Source organism: Pistacia vera, unplaced genomic scaffold, assembly GCF_008641045.1.
Source record: "Pistacia vera cultivar Batoury unplaced genomic scaffold, PisVer_v2 Contig350, whole genome shotgun sequence".
NCBI classification, from domain to species: domain Eukaryota; kingdom Viridiplantae; phylum Streptophyta; class Magnoliopsida; order Sapindales; family Anacardiaceae; genus Pistacia; species Pistacia vera.
The window spans coordinates 690,662-714,310 of record NW_022196169.1 but is presented as its reverse complement, the minus strand read 5'-3'; the positions used below and the strand labels follow the sequence as shown (position 1 = coordinate 714,310).

Below are 23,649 nucleotides of genomic sequence, written 5' to 3'. Positions count from 1 at the left end.
TTGGCGGAACGACCGTTTCTCAACCGTTAAGTTTCAAAATGATATTTTTCATTTTTCGTCACGTTTTGTTAGTATCTTCTTTTAATATTTGATTAAAAAATACTCTTATATAGTTTATTTTTTATTTAATTTACTATAAATTAAAATTTAATTGGGTCAAAATCTTTACTCGATTATTCATTAAGTGTAAAGATATATTTTTTCCTCTGTTTATTTAATTAATTAGAAATATTAATTTTCTATGTTAATGAGTAAAAATACAAAACATTATATTATGAAAAATATTATAAATTTAATAGATTATTAAATAACAATGATGGGATATTTATGATATTATAAATAAATAAATATTAAGGTCATTTAACTTTAAACAATGTTATAGTATTGCTCTTTAACTTTTTCGGTGGGGTTAATTATTTTTTCTTTTTTGACTTTTTGGTAACTTAAAAAATAATAAAAAATTTATAAAGTCAAATATTTTAGGGTATTTTTATCTTTTTAATAAAATATTAATAAAAAATATAATGGATAAGTGCCATTTTAAAACTTGAAAGGTAAGGAAGCGTCTATTGGCCAAACCTTGGGTGAGAAAATGTCGTTCTCCCCCATTTGATCACAGAGACGACATTCAATTTTTGTTAAACGGGACACTTTTCATTTCAACTGGGGATATCAAACGTCAGGCCAAAAGCCATTTTCATTCAGTACTAACATGGCAAAGAGCAAATTGAGGCTTGAGCCATATAAAATGTGGGGGTGTTGCAGGAAAACTCTAATAAATATCTTAGCCTCTGTTTAAAATAGTGGCTGAGTGAAATAATTGGGCTGACCAGTTTTTGTTCTTATAATAATGGGAGGAAATCCAAAACGAAGCAGTTAAGTATAGAATAGAAAGCGACAACTTTAAATATAATTGATGACACATGCTGCCATGACCAGAAGCACAAACTATGTCCTGCATATAAAATACATTTCAACTCTTTTAACAACAGCAGCACCGCCACCAAGACCAAGAACTTGATGACTTTATTCAACTTTAATTGTCAGTTAAAGCTCTAGAAATTTGTATGTCGATAATCAAATTTGTGGTTTCTTTTTAGTTTCACCTTCAAGTTAATCAGGTAATTGCATCAACATAGTAGCATGATATATGAAATATGATTTGGGTTTACTGTTTTATTGGTTCCTGCAATGGTTTTTGTTTCAGTTTGCATGCTTAAGTAGCAAGATATTTTGTAAAAATGGAACAATCATTGACAGCTTTGTGTTTTGAGTCTCACAGCTCCAGTTTGCTTCTTCATCATTAATTTCGTAAAGATTGAACCATATTACTGCTAGAACAGATCGGTTGACTTTTATTCGTTTCATCTCTTTCCTGTTTGTGTGTTGATTTATTTGCCTTAATTGATTGAGCCCAACTTTAGCAATTAACATGATACCCAGTTGGGTGCATGTGAACTTTTGGGGTATTGAAGTTCAATTTGCTCTAATTTGTTTGTCAGAAGTTTATATTGATGGTAGTTTCAGTTCTAACATTGAGAATTATGAATTGATTATTGAGGTTAGATCTGCAAGTTTCATGCCCCATAATGTGAATCTTCTTTTCTTGGTCTGTGAGAGAGAGTATTAGTTCTGGTAAATGTATTCAATTTGTTTAAGACAGGCTACTCTGAATTGGCATAATAATGATGATTACAGGGCAGCATTTTCGCTACACTGAATAAATCATGTTTTTGACTAGCAAGCATTCTAGAGCCAACAATGAGACATAATCTTATGGAATTCACAAGCATAATCTTATGTTCATGTATTTTCCCTTTAAATGTGACAGGCCAAAAAAGAATACTATAGTCTGTATGAACACTCAGGTCAAATATAATCTAGCACTGAAATCATGAACTCTTTCGCTGGCTGCTTTTGTCTGAAGAAAGCTAGACAGAAACGTGGGTTTGTGGACCCAATCATTCTTGCTTCTGAGACACCTTGTAAGTAGCAAATTGATGAGTTGGTGTGCTTAGGAAATTTGGATTGAAATCTTAGATACTTCATTTTTCTTCTGGAAATTCACAATTCCATTGTTTCTGCATTAGCCATCTTCTTGTTTTTCAAAATTGCCAGCACAATCAGCCAATACCACTCCACAAGAGTGTAGTTGAGTCAGATGTGCTACTGGTTCTACTGTAATATGCCTTATATCAAGCATCTTGGCTGGTCTATGCTAATATTTGCTGTTTGTGTTGATGCTTGGGCCATGTCAGTGGCACCTGCAATGTCAAATATAATCCATATTACTTGCAACCTTTAGCTTTGTCAATATCATATATGTTTCGTCATGACATAAGCAACTGACACTTATCTTACTGAATGTATGATGCTTTTGAAGTTTTATATTTGATTAACATTTGAGCATTCTATGGTTGATAATAATCTATTTGTTTTCACATATCTGAATACAAAGTATTTTTAATTTCTGGGTAGTTACTTTGAATGAAGTGGAGGCTTTGTATGATTTGTTCAAAAAACTAAGCAGCTCCATTGTTGATGATCATCTTATTCACAAGGTATCTTCCTCTCATGTTGCATCTTATCTTTTATCTGTACAGTAAGTTAATTTGGACTAGTTAGTGACTTGGTGTGCCTTCTGAAAGCATGATTTTCCAGATTAATAGAGGAAATTTGCTCTTTTACTGGGTATGATTTTTATTGTACAAGAAGTGCTAATTTCTTTTGACGCTTTTTGTGCAGGAAGAATTCCAGCTTGCACTTTTTGAGAACAGCACTAAGCAGAATCTTTTCGCTGACAGGGTGTGTTTTATTGCAGTACTTCTTCATTGATTGATTGCTTAAGACTTTATGACTAATCTTGAATTCTATCTGCTTGTTATGTTGAGTTTGTGAAACTATTTGATCTCTTCGGATAATAGCAGCCGAATTAAATCAGTAAGAGTAATACTACATTTACAAAGTCCCCATACAAAGATATATGTACAAAGTGATGTGTCATACCATGATTGGACAATGAATTTGACTTTAGTTAAAAAGTTGACTTTACAAATTCACTCTCCCAATCATAGTATGACACCTCACTTTGTACACACATCTTTGTATGAGGACTTTGTAAGTGTAGTATTATTCAATCAGTAAACCATCAAATTCTTGTTACCTTGTTGGATCATCATTTAGTATCTGGACAAATACAAAAGTGGGTTCAGTCTTCAGAGCATTGTAACCTAGAGACCGTTACAAGACAGCTCGATCGGGAAGTAGCATATCTTTAAAGAAAAAAATTCGGTTACAAGGTATTCGCCCTAATTGAATAAAAGCTATCTTGAATAAAAAAAACGTATTCGTGGATGGGGAAGACCAACTCTCATTCAAGGAAGTGGACCGTTGACGACAACAGGCCGGGAAGGACAGATGCTACTAAAAAAGCCGATTATTGCATGTTTCTAGAGGTCGTACTTAACCCGTCCAACCCCTTAAAACTCGTATAAAATCAAATAGATCATTCCGAACCTTTTTCTCATGTCGCTACCAACTAAAGATCAGATATGACCGGTTGAAGAAAGAAGAAAATATCGATGAACGATTAAGCAATACTTTGCCTTAAACATTTGTCCAATGTACAAAATTTATAGCAATGTAGATGTTTATTCAGAGATGGGTTGTGATGTATATATGCTTGTGCAAACTAAAATTCACCAAGTTGATATAGTTATAAGAAATTATTTGCTGCAAAATAATGATGACTTCTCTTGCAGGTATTTGATTTGTTCGATGTTAAGCATAATGGTTTTATTGCATTTGGAGAATTCGTTCGGGCACTGAGTGTTTTCCATCCAAGTGCTCCAAAAGAAGACAAAGTTGCATGTATGATACTATATATCACAACAGGAAAGCATGCCTTCTTTTTCCTCAAACTTGTTTGTCAACCTTACTTTTTTCTTTGATCATTCATTTATGATTATTTATATGCATAAACTATTGTTTTCCCAGCTCTATCAAATACGTTTAGGATCCTAACACCGAAAAATTTTCTTTATAGTTGCATTTAGATTGTATGATCTTCGGCAGACTGGTTACATTGAGAGGGAGGAGGTGAATACTCATCAACTTTGCTCNCTGGACCTGACCGTCACCCTTGCAGAGAAGTAGGGCACCTTATCACTTATAAGGTCCAACTCGTAGTCTATGATGTTTACGGCCCGCACAATCTGCACAATCTGCACAATCGATATAAACAAAATGTCAGCAACAAAAATAAACCTAAACAACTAATAAACAAGATATCAGCAACAAAAAATTACGACTGTGGTCAGTTAAGCGATGTCAGATCGGTTAAGAGATCTTGACTCTGCCTCATGCAAGATCACTTAAGCGATTTTATATCTATGATTATGACTCGAAATGATCGCTTAAGCGACCAAGAGTCAACTTAATCAATAGCTTAAGCGATATAAAGGATCGCTTAGCCGATCTTAGATCTGGGCAGATGGAGTAAAAGAGGTTAATCGCTTAAGTGATACAAATGATCGCTTAAGCGACAGTTAAGACGTACCCTTTCTTCGCCGGCCTGCTCATTCTCATAGGCCTCCTCCTCATCGCCTGAATCCTCGGAAGACTCCTCCTGCCCTGAATTCTCGCCGGAATCCTCTTCCTGGCCTGAATGATTGCCCGACTCCTCGTCTTCAGAACCGTTTGATGATTCTTCCCTCTGTTCTTGTGCCGCCGGCGTCTCCTCTCCCTGTCAACCATGTTCACTGATCAGATGATCCACCGGAGCAGCCATTGAACTGCTCACGACACCGAAATCTAGGATTCGAAGTGGAGTTGGGTTGTCCTCGTCATTGTGAGTGTCAGCCATGGTTTTGGATTGAATTTGGTGTGAAAATTTGTAGTTTGGATCGGAATATGGGCTGTATCGCCGGAAATCACGCAGATTCCATTTACGGTTCAAGAAATCGATTTTAAGGTTCAAGAAATCGATAGAAAATCGTGACTTATCACAGGAAATCGCGACTATATTCCATTTAGGATTCAAGAAATTGAGTTTACGATTGAATATGGTGTGGAAATTTGTGGGGTTGGATAGGAAATCGCCTGTCTCCCTTTGGTTCAAGAAATCGATTTTTGCCCTAATGAATTTCGATTAAGCGAGGTGAACAGTTAGTGGGGCTTGTTTTGAGAAATTTCAAATTTAGAAAAAAAAAATTTTGTCTATTCGACCCAAATATGTTTTAATCCTTTCATTTTAACCCATTTTAAGTGTTTAGTTAGTCGCGCTTGGTTGGTTGAGCGATCTCTTCCNATTTATACAGACAATGCTGGAGGCAGATACAAATGGAGATGGTAAGATTGATATTGAAGAGTGGAAGGAATATGTGGCAAAGAATCCAAACATCTTGAAGATCATGACTCTTCCACATTTAAAGTGAGTCCTGAAACACCCTATAATTTACTGCTGGCTCATTCTATATCTTCAGCTTCATTTCTAATCAAACTTCGAATTGTTTATGTAAGTTTTGTTGCTTATATGATGTCTGATGACAAAATGAAATGTTACTAATTATATTCTTGATCTTTTGGTTTGTCCCTTTCAGGGAAATAACTCTATCATTTCCCAGTTTTGTGCTGCACTCTGAAGGCCAAGATTTGAAATGATTTGTGAGTAGGAATGGTATCAGATTCTCTTTTCCTGGAGATGCTTGAAACATTCCGAATAATTCCTTGCTGAGAACTGAAAAGCATTAGTTTTTGCACCTACAAAATTGTGGAGTGTATTAAATAATAGAATCTAGATTTCTAAAGCCCCCTTTTAAGCTCACTCGTATGCAACACGATGAGATCAACAAGCTTACATCTTGGTAGCTGTTTTTTAACGACACATTTGACTGCTTACTATAAGGAATTTGTGATCTTTGTTTGTAAATTATAAATTAATTCACATTGTCAACGCTCATCACCTGATTGGACAAACGTTCAACTTTTTGTCTAACGAAACCTAAATATATTCATGATTTTGATTTTATTTTCCTCAAGACTTATTGTCTATTTAGTGGTGCTTAATTAAAGAGGAAGAATTCTTGCTATTCCACTTTATTTTGATGGGGTTTGTTCTGTCTTCTTTATTCCCTTTAACCATGACCTAACAACAAGCAGATACTTGAGACCAGAAATGCAACTCAGATGTTGATACTTACCGGACTTTTAGAACTTTAATCATTCTTTCGACGTGGATGCATATTGTTTGTTCAAACAAAGTACAACAGCTTGTTTCTTTTCGCCCAAGTTTGACAGGTTTAGAGTCAACCAAAATCACAGGTAAAATGGGCATTTATCCTCAGCCAGAAATAATCTAGATTTTGAAGGATATATCAGCACTGTTATGGTAACTTTCTGGCAGTCACAACAGAAAAATGTAAAGAGAACACACCCCAGTTAGTACTATGAGATTACAAAGAATTTTTACAATCTGTAATATGAACTCTCTAATATTCAAGTTTAGAGTCTTTAATCCATTTATTCTTGTGATAAGCAAGATAGCTAACTTGCATCAAAAGATTCGATTCCTGAAAGCTTTCTAGTACCTGAGAACAAATAAAAATTCGGGTCAAGTTGAAAACTTTAAAAAACTGGGAACATTATAAAAGGAAAGGGCTGCCTCCTCACCTTCAATCCGAGGTTATATTAGCCAGCTCACATGGGCACATATGCAACTATGAGTATTTTCTCTCTCATCAATCTTATCATGGTTTTTAAATTGACCACAATTTTTTGAGCAACTAGCACCTGGACTATCTTTACAATTAATGTGACCTCTTTCTGCTTGGATCAAGCTATACCTGGGTTTAGATTTGACTGCATTTTTTTTTTTTACCTGAGGTGTTCAGATGGAATCCACCGCGGCGGCCCCCCAGATAAATTATGGACAAAGGTACTGCCTTTATACCCAGTAAGAAATCGAACGTGAGACTATGAGTTTAAACCATTTGCAGCTCCTTGGTTCGTTCTTATAGCTGGACTACTCAGTGAGATATGCAATATTTTCTTTAAAAAAAATTTCATGGTCTTAAATAAAAGAACAGGACTAGCGAGTCTTGCTACAACAAAGTGCAACTATCAAGCGATTCCAATTTAAATCGTTAAGGAACCTGCATGTTTCCAATACCAGCCATATGGTTAGTCAATCAACTTTGCAAAAGCGTCCTTAAAGCATTTTCACATTGCAAGGTCTCGGAATTCTATTTATGGAACTGGAGCACGATTCTAGCAAGTCCTTGTAGCTGATAAATACAAAGTTTACACTACCTTTAGCTCTGAGAACGCTTTGTCAGTCGATACTATTGAGCCTATAACATGGGCTGCGTTTGCATGAAGCAGCAACTCAAACATAGAGATAAAGCAGCCCTTGCATCTCAAACCTGTTGTGAGTTTCATTTACTTTGTATTGAATTACTCATTTTGCGTTTAGATTATGGGGTTTTTTCTTGTATTCTCACTCTCTTTTAGCTTGTATTCTGCAGTTAATGAAACTGATATTGAAGCTTTGTACCAGCTCTTCAGGAAATTAAGCAATTCTTTAGATGATGATGGGCTGATAAGTAAAGTGAGTTCCATCATTATACAAAATTTGATATCATTTCGTTCTAAATTTAGTTCTGATTATGCAGGAAGAGTTTCAGCTTGGCTTATTTAGAAACAGCAAGAATCAGAGTCTCTTTGCGAACAGGGTAGCTTCCAGCTTTAGTTATGTAGTTGTTTATGATTTGCTACTTGGAAGATTTAATAATCTGAAACTTATGTTTCTGCTTTGCCTCAAATGATAAAGGTCTTTCAACTATTTGACTTAAACCATAATGGAGTCATAGAATTTGGAGAGTTTGTTCGATCTCTGAGTTTTTTCCACCCAAAAGCACCCCTGGAAGAGAAAGTCAACTGTATGAAAATCCTTCTTATATCTTTGTCTGTGTCGGCAGTTTCTTTCAAAAGCGTGTATTAAATCTTGTTTTTCTGATATGGCAGTCGCATTTCTACTATATGATATATGGCAAACAGGCTTCATCGAACGGGAAGGGGTAATCGGGTTTGTTTACACCTAGCTGCCGATTTATCTAATACTTAATGTGTATAAATTATTGCTATCTAAGTTGCAAATGTAATTTTGAACTCACCTGATGAAGGTTAAGGAGATGATTTTGGCACTTCTAAGGGAATCAGAGTTGATTCTTTCTGATGAAATGATTGAGATCATTATTAATAAGGTACATATATGTGATTTTCAAGATGATATATTCACAGATTGATCTAAGGATGTTCTTGACTGATCATACTTCCACCTTGTATAGACATTTGAGGATGCAGATTCGAAAAGAGATGGAAAAATTGATAGGGAAGAGTGGAATGAATTTGTAGCTCGTAATCCATCCTTGCTAAAGAACATGACAGTCCCATATCTGATGTAATTACTTTCATCCAGCTTCTATTCTATGATTTATATTCATTTCCTCTAAAACTGTCTTTAAACTGATTCCTTTCTAAGGTCTATTTAACAGTTTACATAATTTCATTTGTTGCAGGGACATTCCAACTGCATTTCCCAGTTTCGTTATGAGTTCAGACATGGATGATGATATCAATGGCATCCTTTGAAAAGGACAACACTAACTACAAAGAATGAAATATGTATTAATATTTGCCAGAATACATCAATTAACAATTTGGCAATGTCACATTTACGCAAAAATAATATCAGCTTTTACAATCTTCTGACCTGTGCTGTGTCCATGCAAGTTTTACACTACAAATTACACCAACAGATGCAAAAGAATGGGCACCATATATAGCAAACTGCGGGCCTAAATGTTTTATTGATCAAATTACAGCTTTGTAGCAACCATGTCCTCCAAATTCATGGGGTAGCACATTTTTGTGTGCAGACCATTCCAGACATTGTCTGCTAAAATGGCATTCACTGCATCAGTTGGATGAAACTGATCCCACCAGATATGATTTGAAGCATTGCTACAAGCCATTTCCGGTGATATGCACATTATCCACCCTTTATACTTCCCTAATCCGCAGCAAGCATCAGTAGTAAAATCGAAACCTGAAAGAGAGATGCATAATACATTAGATATTTTATGCTACTGAAAAATCTTTGAATTGGTAAAGATGTTGAAATAATCTGTTACCATAATGCTCATGATTCTGAATTATATCCATGGAACCTTCATACATATCACAAAAGATGATATCGGAATCCGGAAGCTCCTGACGAAGCATCTTAACCATGTATCTCATGACAAAATTAAACTCCAGGATCATGTCATTTATCTCCTCAACACACTCTCCATTTCTACCGTACTTCCACAGGTAGTGAGGAGCACAGCCAATAGGTGCCATCCCCATGAGCACCACTTTCCTGACATTTATGTTATACAGATTCTGTTTTATCAACATTACACATTAAAATAGTTCAGATTGATAGTACTTAAAAACTAAATCACACAAAATTATCTGAAACATCAGATTCGGATACTCGCCTTGATTTCCCGCCTCACGTTAGATGCCAAGAACTGGTTGAAACTCCATGGCAGGTACAGATTTTGCACATCAGACACGTTAGGAAGATAGTAATGTATATAGTCATTAATCCCAATGGAAAGGTAAAACACTGAGTTTGAGATCAAATGAGCTGTAACATTCTCTCCCATACTTAAAATAAACTGCTGATAGGTATCTGTGAACTGCTGAATTTGCTGTATTAAGGAGATGTGTTGGCCCTGCAACATATTACAACAACAATGAATATGGCTAGTTTCAATTGAACTCTGAAATTCAGGGATACTTGAGAATCGGTGAACATACCAACTCTGACCCGCTTGAGAATATAATTCCAGCACCAGCAGATGCATAATTCACCCCTTGAATCATATCTTTAACGTTACCCTTCTGCCCAAGATAACTAGGAACAAAGGGGAGCCCCAGGCGCAATGCTAATCAAAATATCAAAACAGAAATGCCTTGTTTGTTAAAATTCAAAGATCTAGTGAACCCAGTTCAATTATCAAACTGAGATTAAGTGATCAAGATTTTTTTTTTTTTTTTTTTTTAAACAAAAGACTTAGCAAATAAACAAGAATTGAACAACAAAGAATATTACATTTTCTTGTTCTTAACCTAACTCCACTTTCTTGGCAACCAAACAGATAGAAATTAGCCGAAAGGAGAAAATAAGGTGACCAAAGATAACATTTTGTAGCTTTTGTTTTCTAGTCTACTTTCTTGGTAAAGATGACCAAAAACGAAACCAAGAAAATGAAAAAATATGTTACCAAGATAGTCGACTGGGATTCTTCCATTACTGAATCTTCCAGTGGGTTGGTGAGAATCGAAGTCTCTTCCATAGGGAAGACGATCGGCTCGAGCAAAAGTACCGAGGTAGTTGTTGGTGCCACAGTCAACAGAGGAGTCGCCAATGATGAACAGAGCCGGGACCAGAGCAGCAGGAGAAATTGGTGGTCCAGCAGGTGGTATTGAGATTGATGTACTGCCTAGTTCAAGAGCTTTTGAGGCGTTAAAGATGGTGGATATAACGAGTGTGAAGAGAAGAAGAAGAAGAAGATTGATTGGCATCGTCTGTTTGAGAGAGGAAGAGAAATTGGCGGGTAGGGAAGCGGCGGTTGAATATATTAGGAAAAGACGAAAATCACCTCGAGGCTCAAGAGTTCAGTTTGCATTAGCGGATGTAAACTTAATAGTGGGCTGGGCTGGGCTGGGCTGGGCTGGGTTGGGCTGGATCCAAATCAGAAAACCCAATCCGTTAGATGTTGGTTGGTTTGGGTAACGGGTTTTGACATTTCAAGTTTTCAACCCAATCGAAATTGGATTCGAATCCGATTCTAAAATAGTACAAAAAGAATGCATACGTGGCACAAAACGTGTTCAGTCCTCGTCGCCGACCATAACGGAATATCCAGACAGACTCCAGTTATCCACCAACGGCTACGAGGAGCGTCACCTAATGATTATTAGGCTGACACGTGTCCTGAAGCATGTTAATAAAGTTGGAAATTATCTTATTCTTACGTGCGGGTGTCAGTCAGTCTGTCTGGCGGTGACTTTAAGTTTTAATATTAGGCCACCTCTGACTTTGTACTTGCATACCATACATAATATTAATTTAGTTTAATTAAAAAATTACTCCTCAGAACAAAACAATATGTAGGCCCAATTAGTTGATGCCACATGAAGAGATATAATTTTAGGGCCCATAGATAACATTAATTATCATAATGTTATATTAATTAATAATCAATTAATTCAATAATGTAACCCACTAAAGCAAAAGCGAAATGAGGACCACATTTCCCATTGTTTTTCAATTGAATCATGTCATCTTTTTTTTTTTCACTAAAGCGTTTATATCAGTTTACGCACACTATAACTAATCAAAGAGAAAGACTAATGTAATAATCTATTGTCACAACCCCCATTTAAATCTTAAAAACATGAACGATTCAAACCTGAAATTATACGCTCATTCTACCACTCGAAGTATAAAAAATGGGTCATATGTAATCATAAATCTTACACAAACACCCCCAAATATTTCTTTATCCTTTCCACAAAAATTAAAGCCATTCTTATTGCATTGAATATCTCGCATAGGTGCATGTACCCACTGAATCTTTTGAGGGAGAGGAACCTTCCTCTTGTTGAGTCTGCTAATTGCAGCCACATAATTAACTTAATTAATTGCAATTAGTTGTTTTTAAAGATATGTAATAAGGATTCGGGACCCTTTTCAAGTGCCACGGCAATGGACTCGCTAATTATTATTATTATTTTTTTATTTTTTTATTTTTGGTAATCGAGAATTTGTGGATTTATTTATACATACTTTAATTAATCATTTGGGATCCTAAAATTGATAATCAGATAAATTTAAATTTCATCAGTAACCACTCTATTAATAATTTAGATGGATCGAATTCATAATTTTTTAAGTAATATACTTAAAAATCTTAGTTAATCGTTAGATCACCCGGTGGTGATTATGGGTTTGCTCATTAATTCAAACCCAAAGCTTACATTAATTAATTAATTTTGCCAAGAAAATGAGCGTCACCCACAATTTATGTTACCTCGTTCAATGAATTATGATCATATCCCAATTTTTATTTTTATTTAATATCATAATTAACCTTCTTAATTAAATTAGTATACCCTATTTTGGTAACATGGCTTCTTCACTGCTTCTGGCTTAAATTAATCCAAGTAATTAGTAGTTAATTAAGCTTAAACTTTGATGGGTGCCGTTAAACAAAGAATCCGAGACAAACAGACAATAAATCTCAGGAGCCAAACTATCATCCCCATTGGATTTGCACAACTAATGTACTACCTCCAGCTGACAAGACCACGTCATATTTCTCGTTAAGTTAGGGTCGTTTGCGTTAGTACATCCGTCATCCAAATCCAGATACTTTCTGTACGAACGCTACTGTGTAGTTAATAATAATGAGAAACGGATACATTACCTTCTGTACAATGACGTGATTACCCTTAATTTAATTTTTAATAAACATGTGCAATATAACTATAATTAGGGAACCTGAGAGGGTATTGTAGTCATTACATACGTGCGCCTTCCTTGAAGGTATTCGGTATCGAGTGGGGGAACGAAAGCGCTTTCTCTTCTTTTAATAAGGAGCAAAACGGCCGTTACAAACAGAAAACGGCGTCGTAAAATTTTTAAAAATTGAAAACACAATCCGTCATAGTCGTTGAGTCAAAAGCTTACATAGAGCTAACGGCTACAATACCGTTCTTTCTTTTTCTCTCGCATCACCGGCGACAGTTCTAACGGAAACAGAAAAAATCGGCGAAAAAATCGGCCACCACTAAAACCGAAGACACCAATTGTGGCAAAACGGATACTCGTCTGCTCAAATTAGTGGTGTAACTAATCGCCATCACTAGTGGAGAAGTAGATCTTTAAATACTAGGCTAATCGTTTCATTACACTTCGGTTCTTTGGAGGGTAAAGAATCCGCATTCTAGAGTTTTTAAGCTTTTCTCAGTTCGCTCCTAACATGATAAACAGTTCCTTTCATGTCCTTGCTTTTCTAATCTCACTTCTTTGAACCCAGGAGCTGGAGCTTTTCTGAATCATAATCTAATTTCAGCTTCTGGGTTTTTGTAAATTATTTAATTTTATTACTTTTTTGTTTGTTTTAAATATGTCGATTGCTGATATTGCGTTGAATCCCTGTCATTTGCCCCGTTTGTTTAATGAGCGAGCCGGACGGTCCAATTCTAGCGAGTCAATCTTGATTTTTCTTAGTGTCTGTGGTTCGTTGATCCCAATGCGTGTGTTGGAGACTGATTCGATTGAATCAGTTAAGCTTAGGATTCAAACATGTAAAGGTTTCGTAGTGAAAAAGCAAAAGCTTGTGTATGGGGGCAGAGAATTGGCACGAAATGAAAGTCGTGTGAAAGATTATGGTTTGACGGGTGGGAATGTTTTACATTTAGTTCTTAAGTTGTCTGATCTTTTGCTTATAACTGTTAGGACAAGTTGTGGGAAAGAGTTTGAGTTTCATGTTGATAGGTTTAAAAATGTTGGATATGTAAAGAAGCGGATTGCGAAGAAAGGACATGATTTTGATGATATTGATGATCAGGAAATTTATTGTGATGGTGAGAGGCTTGAAAATCAGAGATTGATTGATGATATTTGTAAGGACAATGATGCTGTCATTCATTTGTTAGTTCAGAAATCTGCAAAAGTTCGAGCTAAGCCAATTGACAAAGATTTTGAACTTTATGTTGTGGCGGCCAATGCAAATGAGGGGAAACAGACAGAGAGCTTAGATGGAGCAGCGTTAGAGAACCAACCGAAGGAGTTTCGAGTTGTAAATAGAGAGCCATGTGTTAGAGATTTCTGGTTAGAACCTGTAATCGTTAATCCTAAAGTGGATTTGCCTTCTGTGGTTTGGAATATGATTAACTCTACATTTGATGGTTTGGAGAGAGGTAATAAGCCAGTTAGGTCATCTGAGGGAACTGGAGGGACTTATTTCATGCAAGATTCATTGGGTTTGGATTATGTTTCTGTGTTTAAGCCTATTGATGAAGAACCAATGGCTGTGAATAACCCACGCGGACTACCTGTGTCATTAGATGGTGAAGGATTGAAGAGAGGGACTAGGGTTGGAGAAGGAGCATTGAGGGAAGTCGCAGTGTATTTATTGGATCATCCCAAGAGTGGTCCTCGTTCATTATCAGGTGAAACATTGGGATTTGCTGGCGTACCCCCTACAGTTATGGTTCAGTGCTTACATGAGGAATTTAACTATCCAGATGGGTATGAATATGCGGCAGAAAATGTTAAGATGGGGTCACTACAAATGTTCATGAAGAGTTATGGGAACTGTGAGGACATGGGCCCTGGGGCTTTCCCTGTGGAGGAGGTGCACAAAATCAGTGTGCTTGATATCAGGATGGCAAATGCAGATAGACATGCTGGTAATATATTGGTTGGCAAAGGGGATGATGGTCAGACTATTCTCATTCCAATTGATCATGGCTACTGCTTGCCTGAGAATGTAAGTGTTTTTTTTTTTTCTTCCCAAAAACTTTTACTCTTGTCAATAGTTGCTTTAATTCGCTGTGGTCCTTTTTTTTTTTTATGGAATAGTTTAACATTTATGCAATGATACATGGGGGATGATAATTTGATGTCCAAATTATCAGCTTTCATGTGGTTGAAAGGCTTGGTTGAGTTGTATCCTGGAGGAAAATTGTCAGATAGGTGAACATAAGGGGTGGAAAAACTGGTTGCATGTTCAACCATTGGCTGGTGGCTTATCACTTTTGAGGCTGGACAGATTGTTCAGATGGGTCAAATGTGATAGTTAGTTGAAACAATGTTGTACTGGTTGGTCAATCTGAACTTGCCTGAAAAAACTTTTTGCATTTTAGGTTTTTACTCAATATTTTTGGTTTACTTGAAGCCAATAGCACAGGCAACCAGAAATTTCTGCCCCATACTGTGTCAACATTTTGTTCAACTTGCTTTAAGCCTGTGGTGATTGTTTCAGATGACATTCTATTATCTTGGCATGCGTTTTTTTTTATTTGCTTTTTTTACCACTCCGCATACCACCTTGGTATAATTTACTCACCTTTATGTGTTGTCATCCAAATTGTTAAACTCTGTCTGACAAAAAATTAGAATGATCATTTGGTTTCTAAATTGCAAATCCTTTGTTCTGTTTGCAGTTTGAAGATTGTACCTTTGATTGGCTTTACTGGCCTCAAGCTCGAAAACCTTTTTCTCCCGAAACAATTGACTATATAAAGTCCCTGGATGCTGAACAAGACATCACACTTCTGAAATTTTATGGGTGGAATGTTCCCCTTGAGTGTGCCAGAACACTCCACATCTCCACCATGCTTTTGAAGAAAGGAGTAGAGAGAGGTCTCACTCCTTACGCCATTGGAAGCATCATGTGTAGATCAAATGTGAACAAGGAATCTGTAATTGAGGAGATAGTTCGTGAAGCACAAGATTCCTTACTACCTTTCATGAGTGATGTTTCATTTCTCCAAACCGTTTCTGAAATCATGGATTCCCGGCTTGACAAGATTAATCTATAATTTCTTCTGGTTCGTATATATATATATATATATATTTGTATGTATTAAGTCGATGAACAGTCCATTTTTGGATGGACTGCAGTTGCAACGATCACCGATGGTTCATATTGTTTTAAATGGGCCTAAAGCTTTTAATGTTCTTTCACTTCTGTCAACTATTATTGGTATTGTATTGGCTGGCATGTTGAACAGAAGTTTAAGATGATGAATAATATGTCTGCTCAGATTATATGGATCTCAGAGTCAGAGGTTATGCTCAAACAGGAGCTTAAAAACCTGGTTCTTTGTAAATTAATCTGTAGTAGTGTCAGTAGTCAGTATAGAAGTTTGGTTTATAGGTAAAGTTGTTGCTGGACGGGATCCCCATCTTCCTAAATGTAGAAGTTTATGATGTTAATCTGTGCTGCAAAATTAAACAGAAAAGAGAACATATTGGAAGCCAATGAAATATACAGTATACAGCTTGTATATATGTATGTATGTATATAGCTTAGATTTTGTAACTGGTTGTGTTTGTTATTTATTGCAAAGCTCCAATACCTTTCTTTACACCTTTTGTACCTCTGAGATTCTTTGGAACCCAATCTTTTAACATACTTGTTCATCAGCCCATCAAAATGGTAATAGTAATGGTCTTGAGTTCGGGCCTAATTTTAACTTTGTGAAGTGAGGGCCCTTTTAATATGGCGTTCCAGAAAGAGTAAATAACTTTTCCCACCCAAGGTTTGCCTTAATGACATTCCCATCTAAAAAGTTTTAAAATACTATTTTTTCACTCAAAGCTGATTCCAACGGCTAAAATTCTCTCTGCCACTACAATCTGAACCTCTGGTCTCCTCTCTACAAAACCACTGTCACTCTGGTACCTGATTTCTCGCTAATTGGCGGTCATCGCAAAGCTAGAGTTTAATTTTCTTAACTAATTCAATCAGCGAATGTTCAATCGATCACTACCATTCTATCCACCGCCCTCCACTTTACAAAACCCCTCTTATCCTGGCTCTTGGTAATTCGCTGAATGCCAATTGAGAAAGTGAAGTGTATTTTAAGTATTAATAGAATATAAACTTTGGGTGGAAAAGTGGTATTTAGAAACCTTTTGGGTAGAAAAAGTGATTAAGGCAGACCTTAGGTGGGAAAAAGTTGTTTTCTTTTCCAGAAATGGTTAACTTGTTGGGCTTGTGATTGTATTGTTACTGATCATGTAGAGTAGAGCCTCGTTAACCGTTAGATTTGATGTTCCAAGGGCCGATATTGGGTCTGTAACAATACCGGAGCAATAACATATTATATTTCCAAAACGATTCGTATTAGAAGAAGAAGGCGGCCTCAGCTAAATGCCAACAATCAGAACTCCATTATTGCAAGTTGGCAAATGCTTTCTTTTCTGGCAGGAAGTATTCACTGAGTACGGATGGAGACTTTTCCTGAAAAAGGGTCAATAGCTGCTTCTGTTTCCCGCCATTTTCAACAGTGAAAAGTCAGTTGTAATTAGTGTAAACATCTTTGTATTGTATGTTGACATTAACACCATTCATCAACACCTCAGTTTGAACATTTAAAGCTGGATCTTTAGGTTTGCCACCATTAAAACAGGCTAACCATTAATAGCTAAACCTAATTCTTCATCTTTCCCTCCTCCAATCTCCCATAAAGTCTTTTTCATTTTTCTTTTACTGTCACTATCCAATTGACTTTCGATTAACTTCTCATTTTAGCATTTCACCAACCGAGCAAAAGTATTGAATTATCAAACCTATACCTATTAACGGTAGAAGAGTAACGTTATCTCCATACATATAAGAGATTTTTACTAGGAGTTATTTGAAATTAGGTGTGTTTATTTTATTATTTTGAGTAGTATTTTTGAAATATTATTGTTAAGTTGAGTTGGGTTATTATTACGAGATAGGATTTGAAAATTTAAAAAAAAAAAAAAAACTCTTAAGTTTGTTAATTTAGCTAAACACCCCCAATAATAAAAAAGTTTATAAATTGATAAAAAATACCCCTATCCACCCACAGTTGTTAGATTCTGACCACCACGGATCTGGTCGAAAAAAATCAAATCTACAGCTGGATTTGGCTGTCAACGACGGTCATATATTAATAGTCATTGACAGTCATACCTTTGGCTATGGATATGACAGGAAAAGGCCAGATCCCATTACGCCAAATTCCGATGATGGTTGTTAGAATTTGACAAATATAGGTGGGTGGAGGTGTTTTTATCAATTTATAAAACTTTTTTGTTAGGGGTATTTAGTAAATTAACAAACCTATGGGGGTTTAAAAAGTTGATTATTATAGACCGTAATTTTGAGAATATGGAAACAAACTTGCATTTTTTTCAAAATAAGAATAAAGTATTTTGAAAAAAACGAAACAAACGCACCCAAATTACTATTTACGCTCATTACATTTAAGGTTAAAGTTATCTGTTCAACATTTATATGGTAAAAAACCCATTATTTTTTTATTTCCTAAAGTTTCTTTATGCCATTATTTTGTTGGGTCTTTTGTTATATCCAAAACAGTAAAGATTTCCTTAATTAAACCAAATCCCTTGTGATCGGATGTTAGAACATTGGGTTCGGCTTGTTAGTGGACCTAGAGATTTTGTGTTTGATTCATCAGGGGAGTGGCCATCGACTATACTTGTGACTTATCCATGTTCGATTTATCAAGAGAGTAATTACTTATCATATTTGTGATTTATTCAATCTATTGGGTTTGTAGGGTCCGAACACTGAGGAGGACCCACATTTCTCCATCTTTCCGTCCAAGCACGATACACACAAACAAAACAAAACACTTTAGGACAAAAAAAATAAAGTAACCAAATTAAGTCTACCTTTCATATTTTTTCTCTGTCAAATCCAACCAAAACAACCACCTCTCTTTTCACTTTCCACATTTTATAATACCCCTCTCTACTCCCTATCACCCCTCTCGTTTCTCTCTCTCTGCAGATTCTTTCATTTACTCACTCATTCTTTCTTTCTTCTTTTTTTTTTTTTTATCTTTTGATTTTAGATCAAGAAACGATAATTATTATCCAAATGAGCAAGCCTCATAAACCCCCATCAGGCCGCACAAATTTAGCATCATGTATAGTAGCTACCATTTTCTTGATCTTTGTAGTTATAGTTGTTCTCATTGTCTTCTTCACTGTTTTTAAACCCAAAGACCCCAAGATTACTGTTAACGCCGTCCAACTTCCGTCGTTTTCCATCTCTAACAGCACCGTCAACTTCACTTTTTCTCAGTATGTCACCGTCAAGAACCCTAACAAGGCCGCCTTCACTCACTACGACAGTACAATTCAGCTCATGTACTCCGGCTCCCAAGTCGGCTTCATGTTCATTCCCGCGGGTAAGATCGAAGCGGGTCGGACCAAGTACATGGCCGCAACTTTCGCCGTCCAGTCCTTCCCGATTTCCACGGCCGCCGAAGCCAGCGCGGTGGTGGGGCCTGTGGTGACTGGCGGTGGCATAGGCGGTGCTGGTTGGCCTAATAACGGGAATCGGGTGGGACCCTCTTTGGAGATTGAATCCAGAATGGAAATGGCGGGTCGGGTAAGGGTATTGCATGTCTTTACCCACCACGTCGAGGCCAAATCTGGATGTAGGGTTGAAATTTCTGTGAATGATGGATCTGTATTAGGGTTTCACTGCTAGTATCTTCTGTTTTTGTTACTAGTTTGGAAGTTTTGTAACGGTAATGTGATTTTAGGTGATTTTTATAAAATCAAGTGTAAAAACATTCTCTAATTTAAGCAGAAGTTGGTAGGTTCTTGTTCTTTATCTTCGTTTGAGCTTGTCTTCTTCTTCTTCTTCTTTAATAATTTTAGTTGTGCTTTTGCTGCTTTTATGGAGGTTAATTAGACCATAAGTAAAGTAAAGCATAATGCAATAATAATAATAGTGAAGTGATGCAAGAGTGAAGTAATGGGTGATGATTGCTCACTTGGGTTTTGGTCCAAAATTCCAAACCCAGAAATCGAGTAAATCAAAGTGTGCTAAAAAGAAGCTTGAAATGCGGTAATATTTACTGAAGTGAAATACGGGGGTTATATCATAGTCACCGTTTTGGTGCAGGTTTGGTGGATAATGATTTGGAGGAGAAAGTGATTGGTTGATTTGGCGGTAAAATGTAACAGTTACAGTTAAAAATAGATAGAAAGTTTACTGTGTTTGCGGTAGTAGGTCAGGTCAGGTGCAGGACCAGTGGGTGGGACCAACGAGGTATGGAAGCAGCCGACCCGGGTTATCATTCAATGTCCACTGCCTTGAGATTCGAGTCTTGCTCTTTTTTTGGACTTTAAATGAGAGGGAGAGGGAGCGTGATTGTATTGTGTGTTGAATTTGTGCGATGACTACTCTACTATTTTTCTCAGTGTGAATGCGAGAGTGAGTGAGCCATTTGTCTTTGCCTGTGACTGTGACTCTTGAGTGGTAGTCTTCTCAGAAATTGAGTAAAAAGAGAATTCTGGGTGAATGGTGAAAACAGAGAAAAAAGAAGAGATATTTATTAGTGCTGGATCATGATATACATTACTGACCATCCAACTTTTATCTCTAAATCTTTTGTTTCAATCCATAATGATAATTGCGATGACTGATGAAATGCATTAACTGATTGTGTCACTCCTATGCTATCTGTAAACCGGATCAAATTCACATCAAATCACAGAACACACATGCTAAATTATTTGACCAAAAATAATAGTTACAAGCTGTCCTTTCGGTCTTAAAATGCATCATTTTAAAGAAAGGCATCTGCGCCTCCCATGGCAATGGCATGTGCCAACTGCCAACAACAAAAGAAGAAAAACCATGAACAATTTCTTAGTTTTTTTTTTTTTTTTTTTAACATTGACTTGTGTACAAAGGACAAATCTCAAATACAAGAGACCTGTCAACTGTGTACTAACAATTGGCTGAAGATTCAACTTAAAAGCCAGGGATCTAAGTTCCATAGTCCATTCGACAATGATTAAGTATTCTACAAATGGCATATACAAGATAAATCAGGACAAGGAATTGCAAAAACTCACCAAAACTATTTGTATGTGTAAAACTTGGACTGCAAGTGCAGATCAGATTTCCACCACTGGTGAATTCCATGAGCCTGTTTGAAATCTCGTGAAGGAGTTGCATTAACTGTCAGATTTGCTGATGCAATGAGGTGTAGAGGTTCTGACTCCTTTCCCATTGCATTCATAAATAGACCCCCAAGGGAGTGTTTAGTTGCCAACCTTTCAATACCTCCTGCTCCAATCTCCTCCATCTTCTTCCTATGTTCAAAATATCCAACATATTCTGAGCAGATGTGGTCGGCTGGGTTCACAAAAAGACGAGGGACCCAAGCAGCCAGCGCAACAAATGGATCCTCAGTTGCAGACCGAGTATTATGTTGATTTTTCTTTACATTTACAGCAAGAGCAAGTCCAGCTGTGATAACACTGCCTGCTATTCTAAGCCCATGCTTGACTTTCTTATCTTTAATCCTCTCAATTGGGGCTGAAAGGAATGGTGGATTAAAGAGAAAAGCTTCAAGTAAAACACCCGTCTTGGCCATAGTCTTCCCCGCAAGCATTGCCATAGCTGACCCAAGGGAATGGCCAGCCAACCAGACATTTGAATTACCTACAGAAGCAACCATGTTTCTGACAGCTTGCATAGCAATCTCAAAACGAGATGTCTGGTGGAGTCCATTTCGGATTAAGTGGAGGTCCAACTCAAGATCCCGTGTAAAAGAGTCTTGTTTGGTCAAGGTCCCTCGAAAGGCAATTACATAGCGAGGTGTTCCAGCTGTTGACAAGTTACAATTTGAAGCTGGAGGTTTGAATTCATAAATGGCACCAAAGATTGAAAAATCAGCATCATCTTTAAGCTGACGGAGCAATTGAAAGTGGAAGAACTCCCACCAAGGAGGTGCAAGAGCTTGAGATTCATAACGCTGCAGCTGACGATCTCGCTCTAGAATGTACACACCCTGAACCAAACAAGCTGCTACAGACCTTCGATGATTATCATTTGTCCTGCATGAGATAGCGCATAACAACTTAAAAAAATGAAAATAAAATTCCAAGGATATAGCGTATAGCGTCTGAAGTTCCAACTAATGAAGATTCCACCACAATCAGGATTTGTTTATCTTTACAACCCAAGTTCAATGAAGCTTGACATTGTAGCAAAATCAATATAACCTAAAACAAAATATTGCACATGGAAATTTTCATGTGGAAAAAGATTTCATAAGTTTGGAACTGTGGCTTGTTTGAATTGAGTTTATTTGTTCATCATGCTTAATAGAAGGTCTTACCAATCAAGAGTAGTCAGGTGTAAAGGCCCTGAAAGACTAAAATCTTCCCTCTCAGAGGCCATTACACCATATGATCTTTTTGTCCTTTCTTCTTGATATCTGTAAAAGCAGTTCTGCATGCACCATGAACATTGGGCAAGTTAGCAATCATAAGTGGACTCTTTCAGAAGCGACAGCATAGTTGAATAATTTATATTTTTACCACATTTTCTAGGATGAAACATGAATTCCTCACAACATGCAACTTTTAAAATTCTCAAATTGTTTCATAGAACATCTCCAGCAAATGCATTACAATAAAAGTCGGTTCACAATAGACATTCTACAGAGTCATCTAGAAGTAGCTATTTAACATACAGCAAAGTCGACCAAATCAGTAACTTTAATCACTTATGATTCTAAACAACTTTACATACATTTTTGACAGAATAATTTAGCATACCTAATCAAATCCTGAGCGTATCTAACTACACTCTGCTTTGGCATATAAATCAAGATACACTGATCAGTCCAATTTGACCGATAAAAATCCTATTAGTGAGCCATAAAATTTCCTTGGCACTATCATTTCAATACTGATTGGCAAAAATTCCATAATTTACATTTATACGCAACTACCTTCCATCCAGAACTTCTAAGTACTTTACTTCACAGCCAGTGCACATAAGCAATACATCAAAATTTAAAGAAAACCAAGTTCTATGATTTTTCCATTTTTTTTTTAATTTTTATTTTTATATCAAGCCTTATCAACTCTAAGCTATATCAAAGTCAAAAGACAATATTTATATGCTGAAACAGATTCACCCACATCCTCCAGTGTAAAAAATGTTAGCAGAACTTTTGAATTTTGAATTTTAGCGAACGCTACCAGTTAATGATTCACCCAAATTAGTATTTGAACATTGTCTTTTCACTTTGTACTCTAGTGAGAACGATTATGTGCAGGTAATCTATTCTTCATTATTTTATATCTTACTTTCATATGATATACTCTTAATTTATATCCTAAAAATAATCAATATGAATCAAAAGCAATCGAGAGGATTCACCGGATCATACAAAGAAACGGCGATCACGATCTGTCGAATAATAACAGCTATTAAATAAAAAACCGACACCTAATTCGTAGAAAAATAAAATGTAGAATAAATGAACTTAATTGTAGAGAAAATGTACCTGGATTAATTAAGAGGTTTGGCAGATCTGATCGATGACGAGCTCGAAATGTGTTAATTAGAAGCGAAGTGGTCGCCGTCAGAACGTTATAACGTCTTCGTCAATCTTCATCCAACTAAAGTACTTGAAAATTGAAATTCAACATTCAATAAGCCGCTAAAGCGAGCGCAAGGAGAACGACGACGTTTTTCGTATCTTCCAATCTTAAGGGTCAAGATAGGTCTTTTGGGTGTCTTAGGACCTAGGCCGGACTGGTGGGGGCCCTTAGGTTGCTGAGACGAAAAGATAAAGAATATTCTACCCATATTCCTAATCTTATTTCCAAAATATTATTGTTTGGTTATTTGAGAAATATTAGTATATTTTTTTAATTATATTTAGACCCTTTAAGTTTATTAATTTTATTAAATCCTTAAAAAAAGTTTAAAAATTAACAAAAACACCCTCACCCACCCATACTTGACAGATTCCAGC

At 36.3% G+C, this 23,649-nt stretch overlaps 6 protein-coding genes across 6 annotated transcripts; 4 read left to right on the top strand and 2 right to left on the bottom strand.

The window, feature by feature from the left end:
- The first annotated feature begins 972 nt into the window (after positions 1-972).
- On the top strand, positions 973-6,007 carry LOC116139364 (calcineurin B-like protein 8). The gene is made up of 8 exons (XM_031425042.1): positions 973-1,121; positions 1,832-1,985; positions 2,479-2,561; positions 2,746-2,805; positions 3,762-3,870; positions 4,046-4,151; positions 5,297-5,431; positions 5,601-6,007. The coding sequence occupies exons 2-8, from the start codon at positions 1,895-1,897 to the stop codon at positions 5,659-5,661; spliced, it is 645 nt and encodes a 214-aa protein (XP_031280902.1). The 5' UTR covers positions 973-1,121; positions 1,832-1,894; the 3' UTR covers positions 5,662-6,007.
- A 1,058-nt stretch (positions 6,008-7,065) lies between these two features.
- On the top strand, positions 7,066-8,769 carry LOC116139379 (calcineurin B-like protein 7). Its single transcript, XM_031425058.1, has 8 exons — positions 7,066-7,426; positions 7,524-7,606; positions 7,671-7,730; positions 7,829-7,937; positions 8,023-8,075; positions 8,181-8,261; positions 8,346-8,458; positions 8,577-8,769. The coding sequence occupies exons 1-8, from the start codon at positions 7,357-7,359 to the stop codon at positions 8,647-8,649; spliced, it is 642 nt and encodes a 213-aa protein (XP_031280918.1). The 5' UTR covers positions 7,066-7,356; the 3' UTR covers positions 8,650-8,769.
- Positions 8,770-8,876: 107 nt separating this feature from the next.
- Positions 8,877-10,635, bottom strand: LOC116139408 (GDSL esterase/lipase At5g08460). Its single transcript, XM_031425085.1, has 5 exons — positions 10,335-10,635; positions 9,868-9,995; positions 9,543-9,782; positions 9,192-9,444; positions 8,877-9,106 (listed from the first exon to the last, which is right to left on the bottom strand). The coding sequence occupies exons 1-5, from the start codon at positions 10,633-10,635 to the stop codon at positions 8,877-8,879; spliced, it is 1,152 nt and encodes a 383-aa protein (XP_031280945.1).
- Positions 10,636-12,812: 2,177 nt separating this feature from the next.
- LOC116139351 (phosphatidylinositol 4-kinase gamma 2) lies at positions 12,813-15,973 on the top strand. The gene is made up of 2 exons (XM_031425029.1): positions 12,813-14,612; positions 15,289-15,973. The coding sequence occupies exons 1-2, from the start codon at positions 13,245-13,247 to the stop codon at positions 15,664-15,666; spliced, it is 1,746 nt and encodes a 581-aa protein (XP_031280889.1). The 5' UTR covers positions 12,813-13,244; the 3' UTR covers positions 15,667-15,973.
- A 2,711-nt stretch (positions 15,974-18,684) lies between these two features.
- On the top strand, positions 18,685-19,477 carry LOC116139419. Its single transcript, XM_031425095.1, has one exon. The coding sequence runs from the start codon at positions 18,729-18,731 to the stop codon at positions 19,344-19,346; it is 618 nt and encodes a 205-aa protein (XP_031280955.1). The 5' UTR covers positions 18,685-18,728; the 3' UTR covers positions 19,347-19,477.
- Positions 19,478-20,520: 1,043 nt separating this feature from the next.
- On the bottom strand, positions 20,521-23,285 carry LOC116139389 (GDSL esterase/lipase At4g10955). Its single transcript, XM_031425069.1, has 3 exons — positions 23,176-23,285; positions 21,997-22,109; positions 20,521-21,712 (listed from the first exon to the last, which is right to left on the bottom strand). The coding sequence occupies exons 2-3, from the start codon at positions 22,056-22,058 to the stop codon at positions 20,731-20,733; spliced, it is 1,044 nt and encodes a 347-aa protein (XP_031280929.1). The 5' UTR covers positions 22,059-22,109; positions 23,176-23,285; the 3' UTR covers positions 20,521-20,730.
- Positions 23,286-23,649: the final 364 nt, after the last annotated feature.